This window comes from Zootoca vivipara, chromosome 1, assembly GCF_963506605.1.
Source record: "Zootoca vivipara chromosome 1, rZooViv1.1, whole genome shotgun sequence".
NCBI classification, from domain to species: Eukaryota; Metazoa; Chordata; class Lepidosauria; order Squamata; family Lacertidae; genus Zootoca; species Zootoca vivipara.
In genome coordinates, this window is record NC_083276.1 from 78,047,264 (window position 1) to 78,060,994 (window position 13,731).

A 13,731-nucleotide genomic window follows, 5' to 3' on the forward strand; every position below is an offset into this window, starting at 1 on the left:
CCCTAAGCTATCAGAACTTTATCCTGGTGACTACAGATTCGTCATTATACGGTAAAACATTGATACATGCTTCTATAAATGCAACTACTATTCAATATTACTAAAAACTTTAGAGCTTCACACAGGGCTTCTATGAAGTCAGTCACATTCCATAACCTTGGAATGATTGGCAGAATTTTAGTGCACATGCAATTTTTAAAAAGCTGTATTACAGAAAATGTTTGAAATCAATTCACAGCTTATATTTTGCACTCCCATGGCATAATGAACACTACTTTTCTCTCTCTCCACCTACTCTTTGGAATAAGACACCAATAAAAAGAAAGCATTGATTTAATGTTGCTTGACACCCATTATTAACACGACTGTTTAACTGCTTTAGAAATGAAAATGATTTCCATAACCAATTTTACTACTGAAAACAAAAACATCTTGAATGAGTCAATACTTGGGATCATGAGTTGGAATCAACAAAATAGCTGTACTAGCGGGAGGCAGAACAATGAGTCCCCCTTCCCTCATGCCCCACATCGTGTCTGGGGAGGTTGGGAGGACTCTCCAGAACAGCTTATGGGGAGAGGGGAAGCAGAAATACTTGCGCTGACAAAGCAACTGTATTAGCATGGCGTTGAATTCCATCCCATATTAAAAACCTTGAGTAATAATATAGAAACATATGTTTTTCCCAATTTTCTCAGCTAGAGCGTTTCATCACTGACCACCAGATGGTGCAAATCAGAAATGTTTGTTTTCCCATCCTTGATTTCACACTGTTATAGTAGCTTACAAATGTCTATTTCAAGTTTCTTTGTTTCAGAAAGGAAAAAACACACGCAGCATAAGATAGCATGCTTATAATACTTAATGTGCTCTATCTAAAAGTGGTGAGGCATATTTCAGATAAAGGTAAAAGTTGGATTTTGCTGCAGCAGAATTTCTTATTATTTTCTTGTATTCTTTACAGTTTCTCCTAACAATGACTCCATATGGCCTGATGGCGCCATTGTTACTGTTGTGCTGGATAAGAAAGCAGCAATATTTGTTTCCCAAGAAGCAGCATGCAACTGTACATAAAAATAAAAGCAAAGCTATAATTGATTGCTACATTAAACTCACACTCTCAGTTGGATCATCCATAGCTTGCACAAATTTGCATGACTGGACAGTACATGAACGAACTGTTTCTGTTCTGCCTTCTCTAAATAGGCGGGTCATCGATGCTTCATATGTTAAGCAGAATTTCCCCATGTCCTAAAAATAATTCATAGAGATTTAGATGCAAGCAACAAGTTCAAGTCCTGAGAAACACTGAATTAACATAAAGAATCAACAACCTAAAAATCATGCACCAAATTAATGACAAGGACTCATTTATAGTGTTGATCTTTGTTCTGAGCATCTGATGGAAATATTATTTCTGATGGAAATATTATTTCCCTCAATGAGTTCTGTGTTCTCAACAATCTCTGTTAGAAGACTGGCAAGCTCACACATAAGCTGAATGAGTACCTGCAGATAGGTATGTGTGCATTGTGTATGTGTCCATCTCTCATACATGCACACCAGCTTCATGGATGTGTGCAAAAAAATGTAAGGTAAATCTGTACTGGATTGTCCCTGCAGTTGTGTTCTTCTGCATTCTTTCCAGATCTGCCATGTGCTTTTTGAGAACTGATTTCCTTATTACGGATCTTCAAGGAGGAACTCTCTCAAAAACATTTTGAAAACCAATGTATGCAATGCTGGTTAGATCACTCATGTAAACATGCTTCTTCAAACCTATGATTCATTGAGAGCTATATGAGTAAGACTTAGCCTTTTATGAGAAAGCATAAGCATGGATTTGACAAAGGCATAGGTTATTAATAATTTTGCAAGGAATATCTACTTGTGAGTTACGCAATTATTCTAGGGAGCCAAAAGTCTCTTTACTGTAGGCAACTGATATTTCCATACTAGCTTTCCCACACAGAATTAGCCATCCTTTGTTAAACTATCTTTTAATGGAGCAGTCAGGTGATGTTAATGTCAAATCATTGCATCCCAGTGATGTCATGTTTCTGAGATTTTCTGAGACTGAGATTTGTGACTTTCTAAATACAGTACAATGCAACAGCAGTCCCAGCCTGTCCAGTGTAGGCAGATGAAGCATCATGAATGTGTTTCAGAAAAAGCTTGCTGTTTGCAGATTCAGCTCTACCTCTATTTTAAATCAGAACCAGTGAAGGCAGTGAATGTCCTGTGTGAGTGCCTGGAGACGGTTGGAGGATGGATGGCGGCTAACAGATTGAGGTTGAATCCTGACAAGATAGAAGTACTGTTTTGGGGGGATGGGGCAGGTGGGTATGGGGGACTCCCTGGTCCTGAATGGGGTAACTGTGCCCCTGAAGGACCAGGTGCGCAGCCTGGGAGTCATTTTGGACTCACAGCTGTCCATGGAGGCGCAGGTCAGTTCTGTATCCAGGGCAGCTGTCTACCAGCTCCATCTGGTACGCAGGCTGAGACCCTACCTGCCTGCGGACTGTCTTCCCAGAATGGTGCATGCTCTAGTTATCTCCCACTTGGACTACTGCAATGCACTCTACGTGGGGCTACCTTTGAAGGTGACCCGGAAACTGCAACTAATCCAGAATGCGGCAGCTAGACTGGTGACTGGGAGTGGCCACAGGGACCATATAACACCGGTCCTGAGAGATCTGCATTGGCTCCCAGTACGTTTCCGAGCACAATTCAAAGTGTTGGTGCTGACATTTAAAGCCCTAAATGGCCTCGGTCCTGTATACCTGAAGGAGCGTCTCTGCCCCCATCGTTTCACCCAGCATTGAGGTCCAGTGCCAAGGGCTTTCTGGCGGTTCCCTCACTCCGAGAAATGAGATTACAGGGAACCAGACAGAGGGCCTTCTCGGTAGTTGCGCCCACCCTTTGGAATGCCCTCCCATCAGATGTCAAGGAAATAAGCAGCTATCCTATTTTTAAAAGACATCTGAAGGCAGCCCTGTTTAGGGGAGATTGGCTTGGGGAACCTGGCCAGATGGGTGGGGTATAAATAATAAATTATTATTATGATTATGATTATTAAATATTTAATGCTGTATTATTTTTAACACTTGATTGGGAGCTGCCCAGAGTGGCTGGGGAAACTCAGCCAGATGGGTGTGGTATAAATAGTATATTATTTATTATTATTATTATTATTATTGATCCATGAAGGTTATTATTATTATTATTATTATTATTATTATTATTATTATTATTATCATCATTGTTATATTTCTTGCTTTTTGATACTGCTTGCAGATAAGTGATGAACTGCTCCTTAAGTTTCTGTTCCTGGGGAAGGGAACAGTTGCAGCACTTTAATTACTAGTTTCCTTGCATTATTATTTTCTCTTTTATAATGCACTCTTTCATTAAAGAAAAATGAAAGGAAACCATTATTTAAAGTGCACACAAACATAGCGCACACACAGATAGATATTTCTTTTATAAAGTATCTCATAGAGAATATTATGCTGAGGTTACTTACCCGGTAATGAGCAAGCTGCAGGGCAAGTTGCACAAATGCATCAGGGCTCGTCTTTGTTTTCTTCATCAATCCTTTCCCAAATGTGTCAAAAGGAAAGGAATGAAAATCCACATCCTCTGCTAGAGGCCTTGCCACGGCCAGGGACCTCTCAATCACTTCTTGGCACTAAACAGTAGCAAGTGTTACATTACAAAACTAGTTCCACAAATTTTATATTTTCATGTTTATTATTAATTACCCACACTTCACCCTAAGGTCCCAGGGCAGGTTAAAACACAGCATTTAAAAACAGTTTAAGAAGATGAAAATTAAATATTTTTGTTTAGCAATTTGATTTTGCTTTGGAGCTTATTTTCAAAAGTAACAGTTTCCTGCAGTTCACACAAATGGAACTTTGCCGTGAACCTAGTAAAATTCTAGCATGGAAAGATTTATGAATTCTGTATTGTTCTGAATAGAAAACCTGCATCACTTAAAATAAATGTTTCTAGTCACCTGCCCCTCACTCCTAACCCCATTCTATTCACCAGTGCTGGACAGTTCCATTAGTTTCTTGTATGAAAAGATAACCAAAAATAAAAAAGCAAATGCATTAAAATATATATTTTTATATGAATTCTGAAAATTTTTATGAGTGTACAAACAAATTGTACTACTTAAAAAGTACAATTTTGGAAAATGTTACTGAGTTATGCCAATAAATGTTGTCAAACACTGTTTAAATGAAGTGATGAAGTTACATCAATAGGAGTAGAGCCTTTCTAATAAGTCACTGAAGGTCAGCATTTGGAACTGGGAAATATTAGCACTAGCCAAGCTAGTTCAGTATATCCAGAACTGCTTATGCAATTTAGACACATTCACTTACATATTAAGGGATGTGTGAAGTGAAACCCTATGAGGCATAGGAATTCAGGCCTATGGCAAGTGCATGTGAAAACCTGCTGGATGAGGTCAGTGGCCCATCTAATCCAGCATCCTGTTCCCAGAGTGGACAACCAGGTCCCTGTGAAAAGCATGAAAGCAGGAGTGTATTTTGGAATGATCTAAATTTAACATTCCAATAATGAGGGCAATGGGCAGGAAGCGGAATGGCATGAGACCTTTGCCCAGGCAACTGTGGGAAGATCTGTGCCTCTTTATTGATGTAGAAGATTTTTACAGGAAAATGTGGGCATGTAAAAAAAGCATTCAAAGTGCTGGTTAGGACCTATAAATGCATTGGGTCTAGGCTTTCTGAAGGACAGCATCTCTATGTGCCTGCCCAGATTCTGGGATCAGCAAGAGAGGCCTTTCTCTTGGTCCCACCACCCTCACAGGCACATTTGGCAAGGATACGAGAGAGGCCCTTCTTGGTGGCTGTTCCTGAATTGTGCAACTCTGTTCCACAGGAGGCTAGGCTGGCCCCCTCTCTGCTTTCCTGTTTTTGATTAGACAGGTCATTGGCCAATAACTGGTCAATGTTGTGGCATGGTCTTCTAATGGTGGGTGTTGTATATTTTCTTCTGTTGCTTTTAACCGTTTTTTTAATGGTTTTCTTTTGATTCAGTGCTTTTTGAATAGGGTAACTTGTTTCATTAGTGTTTTTAATATACAGTATATTTAGAACTCATTGGTGGGTTTTATAGCTGAATCGTTTTTTTATGTATTCATGTTGTAAGTTGCCTGCACTGGGAGAAGGCAGGGTATTTATTAATTAATTAATTACTGTGATCTGCATTTGAAAACAGATGAAAAAATAACAACAATTATAATGTGCAACACTATCGAGTTTTCTTCCTAGCAGATCTCATGAAAATACATCTCTTGATTAATTTAAGTCCTAGCTAGACAATAGCTATCTTTACTGAAAAATGGACAGATGAGCACTTCAATCAGCAGGATGAAAGTTGCAATATTGATCCAGAAGTGGCTTTGCACTTACTTCTTCAGAGATTTCCCACTGCAGTCTGGTAGGCATAGGAATGCCTGAAATAGCTTCTCCTTTGCAATGGCCATCTTCGGAGTAGCCCAGCTCAAGACAGTCGGAGAACATCACATTCTGGGAAGGAGTTCGGGGTTGGGAGAGGGAAGCAAGGAAAGCACATCATTACATACACCATAAATACACTGTTGTAAAACATGAAACATGCTTAAATCACTATAGAAAACCTCTGAGATTTTAAAAAATGGATTTAGAGGGGGAAAGAGGATTAGTACCCTTGTTACTGCTACTATTTTACAAAACCTATTGTACCTTGAGTTGTTTTAAAATGCCAACCTTGCCCTTTCAGCATTTGATGCTTAACTGCACGTAAGTGCACTTAAATCTCTTCTGATTGTTACTCAGATAATTTTGGCAGCGAATATGTGTGCACAGTAAAGGTGACCACCCCAGAAAACACTGGCAAGCAAACACTGGCCGAGAGAACTCTCGATTCACCATTCAAACAGGCCCAAAGGTTTGTTTTAAGGACAGAAATAATAAATAACAATTGGTATGTCTGTGCTGGACCATGGGAACAGAAGGCTTAGAAAGGCTTTAGTCAAGTTGAAACCATGCACCAGCCTGAAGAAGATACAAGGTTTATTAGTAGCTCTGAGTGACCTCCATGAGATGCCCTACACACTGATAAGGCTTAGGATCACGTCAATGCCAAAAACAATGGAAAACTGTTTCTATGTTTACCCTGTGGCCTATCCTTTGCCAATACAGAATGAAATTTTATTTGTGAGCTTGGAGTAGGTGGTGGGAATAAAGGAATCTAGCAACAAAATGTTTCACAGACATTAGGGAACAGAGATAAGTGGTATTTTATTCTTTTTACTTCATCTTAGCTTTGTCTTAGTTCTACAGAAGTAGGCTTTTCAAATGTATTTTTGTGCTGTAACTTTTCTCTTCTCTGGAACACACACAGAGAGAAGAAAAGCGCTTTTAGATTCCATGCCCACTGCTTGCAATAATGTTTTTTAAGTACCAAGTTTTAACTTTGGTTTTCCTCCACTTTGAATATTCACACACTCACCTCCCAAAGATGGCCAACAATAGGAGCATCTGCCCAAGAATGTTCTGTATTCAGGCCCAATTTAGCATTCTTAAACACTACAAGAGTGAATGACTTGTCAAACCACCTATGAGAGACAGAAAGTTCCCGCAACATTGTGTTACTGAAAGCTAAACCTTTGCAAATAAAGACTTGCTATTCACCTAAAAAGAAAAGTAAAACTAACCACACATTTATAGCAGCAACTTCAAAGTGAAATGAGTAAAGAACACAAGGTTGATCAATTTATTAAATAATTAACTTGTGAAACTTAACATACATTATATTAAAGCCATATAGGCTCTGGGCAGCTGAAATGTGCAGCTGCATCACATATTACATAAAATAAAAAGCGGGTAAGATTAGTTAACATAGCAAAACAATTTATTTTATCCAAGTTTTACAACTGGGGCAAATCTACAACACAGTCATTCCCTCTTCCCAGGAAGTGTATTCTGTGGTGGAAGGGGCTAGGGAATTCTTAGTGCCCTCACCAAGAAGGTACAATTCCTGGCAATCTTTGAGGGAAACTATGTAGTTATATGTATGAAACACATATTTGTAAATAAATATCCAGGGACACTTCACAAAAGGTTCGATATGCGACATTCATCAAATGCTTAAAAAAGAAAATCCACACTCCAGAAAGATATCACAAACACATTTCATCTTAACTCAGTACTAAAAAAAGAGAGAGAGAGAGAGAAAAGAAAAGAAAAAATGATTTAAATATTTTAATGGTCCTTAGGTAAAATGTGTAAACTATATTAAAGCAAGTTATGCCATTCATACACACGACACTGAACGAAAAAGCAGTTTTGTTTGTGCCATTTTGATTCTCAGTTTAAGAGATAATAAAGTAAGCCTACAACTTACGTGAGGGTTATGTTCCAGGGATTGCACTTAGATCCAAATCCATGTACGTTCAAAACAAATTGGGTTCAACAGTGAGTGGGATTGCCAACGTCATTCTCCCCCCACCCCAAATTTCCCCCATTTATTTATTTATTTTGCCAAGTTAATGTGCACAAGTTAAATGTGCTAAATGTGTTAAAAGTTGGGGACTTACTGTATCAAAAGTTCAGGATAAAACATAAACCTACCACTACGTATGAACAAGGCAAGGCATGTATAACAAAAAGTGAAAGATCACGGTTGCTTCCCACACCCCAAAGTACCTGTCATAGCATTTGCCATGTAGAAGTGCCTTTGCATAGGTGTCCATTGATGTCACTGGATCATCTTCCCTGTAACCCTGAGCAGTGTCATCCAACGTCACAAAGAAAGCTGCCTTTTCAACAGCATCCAAAGACTGCTTATTCTTTCCACGGGCAAAATATGTCTGGCGTGCCTTAGCCCAAGGGACTCTGCCAGAAAAATATAAACAGAGACATTATGCCAAGTCCGTGAATGCAACTAACCTTACAACCACCCTCTTTTAAAACAGATTTAAAGTAGTGCAGAGGGAAAAGAAGAACCAACATGCTCTGAAGGTGAAAAATGCAATTTCCACAGATAGTGAAGTCTAAAATGGAAGATGCACACAATAGTGGATACACTATTCAATGGCTTAAAATATGATAGTGTCTCTGGGCAGGTTCAGATGATCTTTATCCCTAGAACTTCTGTGTGCAGCAAGTTCAAGCACATGTCTCAGGCTTCTGGGACTCCAGCCCTGCTCCTCTAAAGATGCACCAAATGCTATCTGAACACAAAGATCCCATGCTCAATGTGGAATCTCCCTATCCATGCATTACAAGTCCAAGATCCACAGATGGCAAGTACCAGGTCCTCAAAAGGTTACAAAATTGTCCAGACCACTAAACACACTGTATACTTGCCCTCCCAAGAAATATCACTGGGTGTACCCAGCAAATTCTACAATGCAACTATTAATAAATTGTTTGTAACTCTCCTCAGCTTGAGAAGCCCAGATACACTATGCTAAGATGTCAGTCAGTCCATCTTACAATAGTATAAATACAAAAGCACTTGAAGACTATATGGAACAGACTATACAGAATAATAACAGGGATAGTCAGCAAACATTTAGGCAGCTATAGAAGCAGAAAGACTCTTAAAGCTGAAAGTAGCCCCAAATTGTTTTCCAGTTTTGAGAAATGATTGGCAATTGTTTTGGGGTGTCTCTTAAGTTCATACCTGTCTCCTGCCGTAAGAGCAGCTAACTTCTCTTCCCCTGGCTGGGGCTCTGATTTGTCATCTAGAATCCGCTGCATCTGCTGTTCAATCTCCCGGGGTTTCAGCAGTCTGCCATCATAGTACAGCCATACTTTGTAATAGCATCCCTTATGGTACACAACAATGTGCTTGCTGTCTTTTATATGCTGGATAGTGTCTAGAATTGCAACCCAAAGTTTGGAAATGAGCAAAGATTTCCGTAATGTTTAAACTTAACATCTATGGAGTGCTCAGCTCCAAACTGCATACATTATTTCACATCCATTTGCTTGGTCTTAAATTGGTTTACGGAGTTGGGATGTCATCCAACGATTCACACAAGGACTTCTGTTTTGCAATGGCACTTCGCCTCCCAATGCTCCCCATGTGCTCACCCCAAAATCTGCTCCAGAGGACTGGGGAACAGAACAGATTTGGGGAAAACATGAAGGGAGAGGGAGAAGCTCCACTGCAAAAGCATAAGCCCTTGTGCGAATGGGATGACTTCACTGGATGCAACCTGTAGAGTTACAACACTATTTGTTCATGAATGATGATATTCATGAAGAAGATGTCCAATATTAAAACAAGCAATCTCCTATATGCACAGGCAGCTTTCTTTTGCATACCTCATGGTATCCAACTAACTATTTTGGAACCTTGGCAGCTGAATGGAGTTAGGTGCAGCACTGCATTCCAGTCAAGCACCGATCAAGACACTTGGAAAGCTAAGCCGAATAGACTGTACTATGGAAATTCTGACAATGAAAAAATATTTATTTAGAAGCACACATATCTATACTTTTACTCAAAGCTGTATCTGTATTCCTGCTTGTTATTCTCCAAAAATAGTAGTAATTATTCCAACAATCACTGGTTAAGGAGAGTCCTCTCATGTGACTGTGCCACTCTTTTTTCTTTCTTTTTATATGGAAAGTAAATGGAAGTGACCACATGGGGAAATTGTTCACCATATCAAAGCCAGTAACTAGTTTTCTGTCTGAAGTTTTCAAGTCTGAAGTTTTCTCTAACAAACCTTGATATGGAGCCTGATAATATGTCCAACTATGACTGGAGGTAAAACTACATATCCTCAGATAAATTAACATTATATGGGCTGTATTCAACTAACTCACTGTTCTAGCATCAATGGCATTTCCCTCCCACAGGGGGATGAAACCTATCTCCTTAGTGGTACACTGAATTGTGAGCCTATGTTTTTTACAGTCAAGGAATGTAAATGCGAGAAAATTAAAGCTATGGAAAAAAAGAGATGGAGATATCAAACCTTCAACCAGGATGCAGTATAGTAACCGGAGAATTAACTATCACACAGAAAAAGCACTGCTTTTGTAGAAGTAATACATTCAAAATAAAGCCAGCAATTTGCAATTGTCTAATTTTGATCACTATTTGTCATTACCAAAAGAACAGCATGCTGAGCAAAGCTTTAAGATAAATGAGTAATGAAATTAGAAATATTATTAAGAACATTAGTAGTGATTTTAGGTAACTGAGAGCATATTTGAAAAAAGTTTGCTTATTTTCTGTGATTCTATTAAAAACAGGGGGCAAAATGGGCAAAATGTTGGGCTTATTACCAGTTGAATTAATAACTGCATTATGAAGTGTTGCATGGCACTTTTGCAAGGTCCAGTTCAAGGAAGTATATGAACCATCCGAGTCTGTTTCTATGCACAAGGCCCACAGCTGCATTTTTCTCAACTAAATTATTTTACATTAGATGACATTACATTTGTCATAAGGCAGATCCAGTTTCTTATTAACATTAGAAAATTACAATACAATACACCTTTACCTACTTTTCTTACTCTGGTTTGACAGGCTACCTCCCGCCTTTGCCCTATTTGAGATAAACTGTGCAGGTGAAGAGATCTGAAGTAATATTTCCAGAAAATAAAGGGGAGCCCTGCTATGCATGTCTGGAAAAGGGGTGGGGAAGAGGCGATGCTCACATTATTTTCTTCCCATTGTAACGAGGCTCAGCTAAAAGATCTCACCACATGCAAAGCAAAGAAGAATCAACAGATACAAAAGCAGAGTAACTCTAATGGTGAAATATTCTCAGAACCATTAGAATTACTCTGCTGTTGATCCTCTGCTGTTTATCTGTTGATCCTTCTTTGCTTTGTGATCCTTACTCCCTTATTGTGACCCAGCATGTGCAGCACTGGTGGGAAATGGAACCAATCTCTCAGCATCAAGAACTATTTTGTTCTTGACCAACACAATTTTATCAGTAGAAAACAAGTTCATTAGAGAAATATTTTAAGAATGCATTCCCTCTTTGGGGTGACTTCACATAATGACCCTTCACCCCATTCCTGCAAGCCAATTTTAACACACCATGTGAAAAGTATTCATCAACTTCATGAAAATCTGCACTCTTAAATCTATGGGGAGAGGTGTTAGTCCACCTTTCACAAAAATGGAGCATAGAGTTCCAAGGCTTTCTCTGTGGTAGTACCTACACTCTGGGGTGTATTTTGATCAGAAGCTCACCTAGCCACTCCTCTCATTGTTTTGGTGGCTGGTTAAAACCTGACTCTTTAAGAGGGCTTTTTAGTCATGGCTGAAGGTTTTTTGAATTGATATTATGCTAATATATTTAGGACCAGATTTTTAAAAGTGCATTTGTGAGGTTTTTATTGCTTTTTTAGAAGTTTTTTTTTCATTTTTATCATGATTTATGAAGTACAGTATACCACTTTGAATTTAGTTTTGGCAACACAGAAGAGGCATAGAAATGTGATATACAAACGAAAAAATACATTTAAATGATTCAACACCCGTTCAGGAACACACACACACACACACACACACCCCACACAGTTCTAGGAAGTGGCAGCAAATGGGAACAGATTCCTGTACCAACTCTCACCATTCATTATAATATGCCTCAATGTACTTAGTAGTGCGTTTGCACAACACTGAAATGGTTCAATACTTTTAAGAACTGGATCTTATTAGCATATTATAATGCAAATTATGGTGATTTCTCTGATGGAAAAATCACACAGCCTCACAAGGTATGCAAATGTTGTAGGCTTATGTTATCTGCTACATACATAGAAGATTAGGATGCAAAAGTGGGGAGGCAAAAACATTGACAGGACTAACACTGTACCTGTCTCTGTGCCTGGTAAACGGCAAGTGTTGAACAAACGTTCATACTGAGAAGAGCACATTGGGATGGCATTGTAAATCATAAGCTGAAAGGAAAAAAGGAAAGTCAAAGAACCCATACCGGGTAGCAAATCATTTCCTGGGAGCACCTTTATTTTTATTTTTTTAAAAAGAGAAGGAACAGGGACAGCACATAATAATACAAGGTGAACCACTTTTTTGTTTTCAGGCAGCAAGGTATTTGAAATGTGGATCAGGATTATACCAACGGCTGCCACATATTTCAAGTGTACAAGTCACTCCATTCTCCTTGGGCTGCACACACTGCAAATATGAATGTTTGTTATTAGAATGGTATACTCAAGAAATTTTGGAAGTATTCCGATTCTTTGATGTTCCTTTTCTTCAGCTGATTCAGCTTACCTGTTTCCTCTCCAGGAATACGGGATGTATTAAACATCCTCTCCCATTGTGCTGAGCAGAGTGGAACAGTGGATCCCATCAGAAGAATCTATGCCGCAAACGAGTGTTATGATTGCATTTCACAAATGGAGTTAAGCACGTGAAGAAAAAAACACGTGTGAATCAGAAAGAATGCCAGAAGATTTGGGGATTCTTGGGGCCACTTCACAGCTCATTTCCACGAGAGGAAATTGTGGCTCACCAACCTTCATCAATTAATATGTATATTCCACAGCATGTACACACATGCAATTTCCCTGCAGGAGGCTTTATGCTTGTGCATTTTCAGTATGCCAGCTTCCAAAATCCCTTTTATTATTATTTTCTCCCTAGACACCTCTCTCGTCTGCCAATGGCAGAGTTTGCAGAAGTTCTTCCAATTTCTCTGAAGCTGCCATACACATTCCAAAATTTATTCCTTTTCTGCACCCTCCAACATTATGCTGCATTGTGTTTATATCAATCAAAATGAGGGCTGCCACTAAGATATTTTTTAATCCTTTAAATGTCATCATTTCCAAAATCTGATATCATTTTCAAATCTCTTTTAATAGACTTTATCTGTATCTGTAATACAGTCAGGATAATTTTTCTGGCCCCAGGTGCCACTAAAAGGTGCCACTAAAATGCCTCCTACAAAGAAATATAGAAATCACATACTAAAACTGAACAGGAAGAGTAGCTTTCCGTATACAGACTGTTCATGGAAACTTGAAAGGTAGTCCACTTTTCAAGTGGCCCTGCTCCATGCACAGGTCAGAATTCTCCATACCTGCTGTGAAAACAGGGGGAGGGTGCCCTATGGCTTGTAATGAATAGGAGTACTGAATGAACATATCAGAACCCCTCCCAAAGTTCTATACCCATGCCCCATGAGGCCTAGATGGGAATTCTATTTATATCAGCTAGGCAGCATTAGAAGCCATGTGAGTCCAAAGAAGAAGAGTGGGACCCTAGCCAAGGGATCCCCACTGGCTTGGCCTTTAATCCAATTTTCATTTGCATCAATTTGTTCCCCAGCAATTCAACAACCTCATGGTTTCACTTGCTTGCTTGCTATGGGATGCACATTTAACTGTGGTGGACAAATCATGTCTTACATTTGAAAGTAGGAGGCTTCATTCCTCCTCTGAGTTACTTTTAAGCAAGTAATGAGACTTTTCTTATATGCATCAGACCCAAATGTGTGACTATTATTATTTTTTAAATGTACATACTGGCTGGATTTGTTGTCTGTCCAGTTTTCTTCTGTATAGCAGTATGGAATGGATAGCATTGCCAGCTCTAGCTGCCTGTACACTGGTAGGAGTAAAATAGAGGAAATCCTAAAGGATAAAGAGAATAGACACAGGGGTGAATGTTAGCAGAGCCGTATGTGCTCAGGAACACAAATGC

General features: G+C 39.1%; 1 protein-coding gene across 4 annotated transcripts in view; it reads right to left on the minus strand.

The window, feature by feature from the left end:
* The window catches only part of CPT1A (carnitine palmitoyltransferase 1A), a 42,915-nt gene that overhangs the window by 6,642 nt on the left and 22,542 nt on the right, over positions 1 to 13,731 (minus strand). For 3 of the 4 annotated variants that reach the window (XM_035122602.2, XM_035122610.2, XM_060276672.1), the window contains exons 8-15: positions 13,554 to 13,661; positions 12,298 to 12,385; positions 8,710 to 8,905; positions 7,728 to 7,916; positions 6,532 to 6,637; positions 5,451 to 5,567; positions 3,527 to 3,691; positions 1,117 to 1,251 (exon numbers count right to left, since the gene is read on the minus strand). In XM_035122602.2, coding sequence (XP_034978493.1) covers positions 1,117 to 1,251; positions 3,527 to 3,691; positions 5,451 to 5,567; positions 6,532 to 6,637; positions 7,728 to 7,916; positions 8,710 to 8,905; positions 12,298 to 12,385; positions 13,554 to 13,661 — 1,104 coding nt within the window. Of the gene's footprint in view, positions 1 to 1,116; positions 1,252 to 3,526; positions 3,692 to 5,450; positions 5,568 to 6,531; positions 6,638 to 7,727; positions 7,917 to 8,709; positions 8,906 to 11,875; positions 11,961 to 12,297; positions 12,386 to 13,553; positions 13,662 to 13,731 lie in introns of all 4 variants that reach the window. The other variant, XM_035122628.2, reaches the window with a different exon arrangement.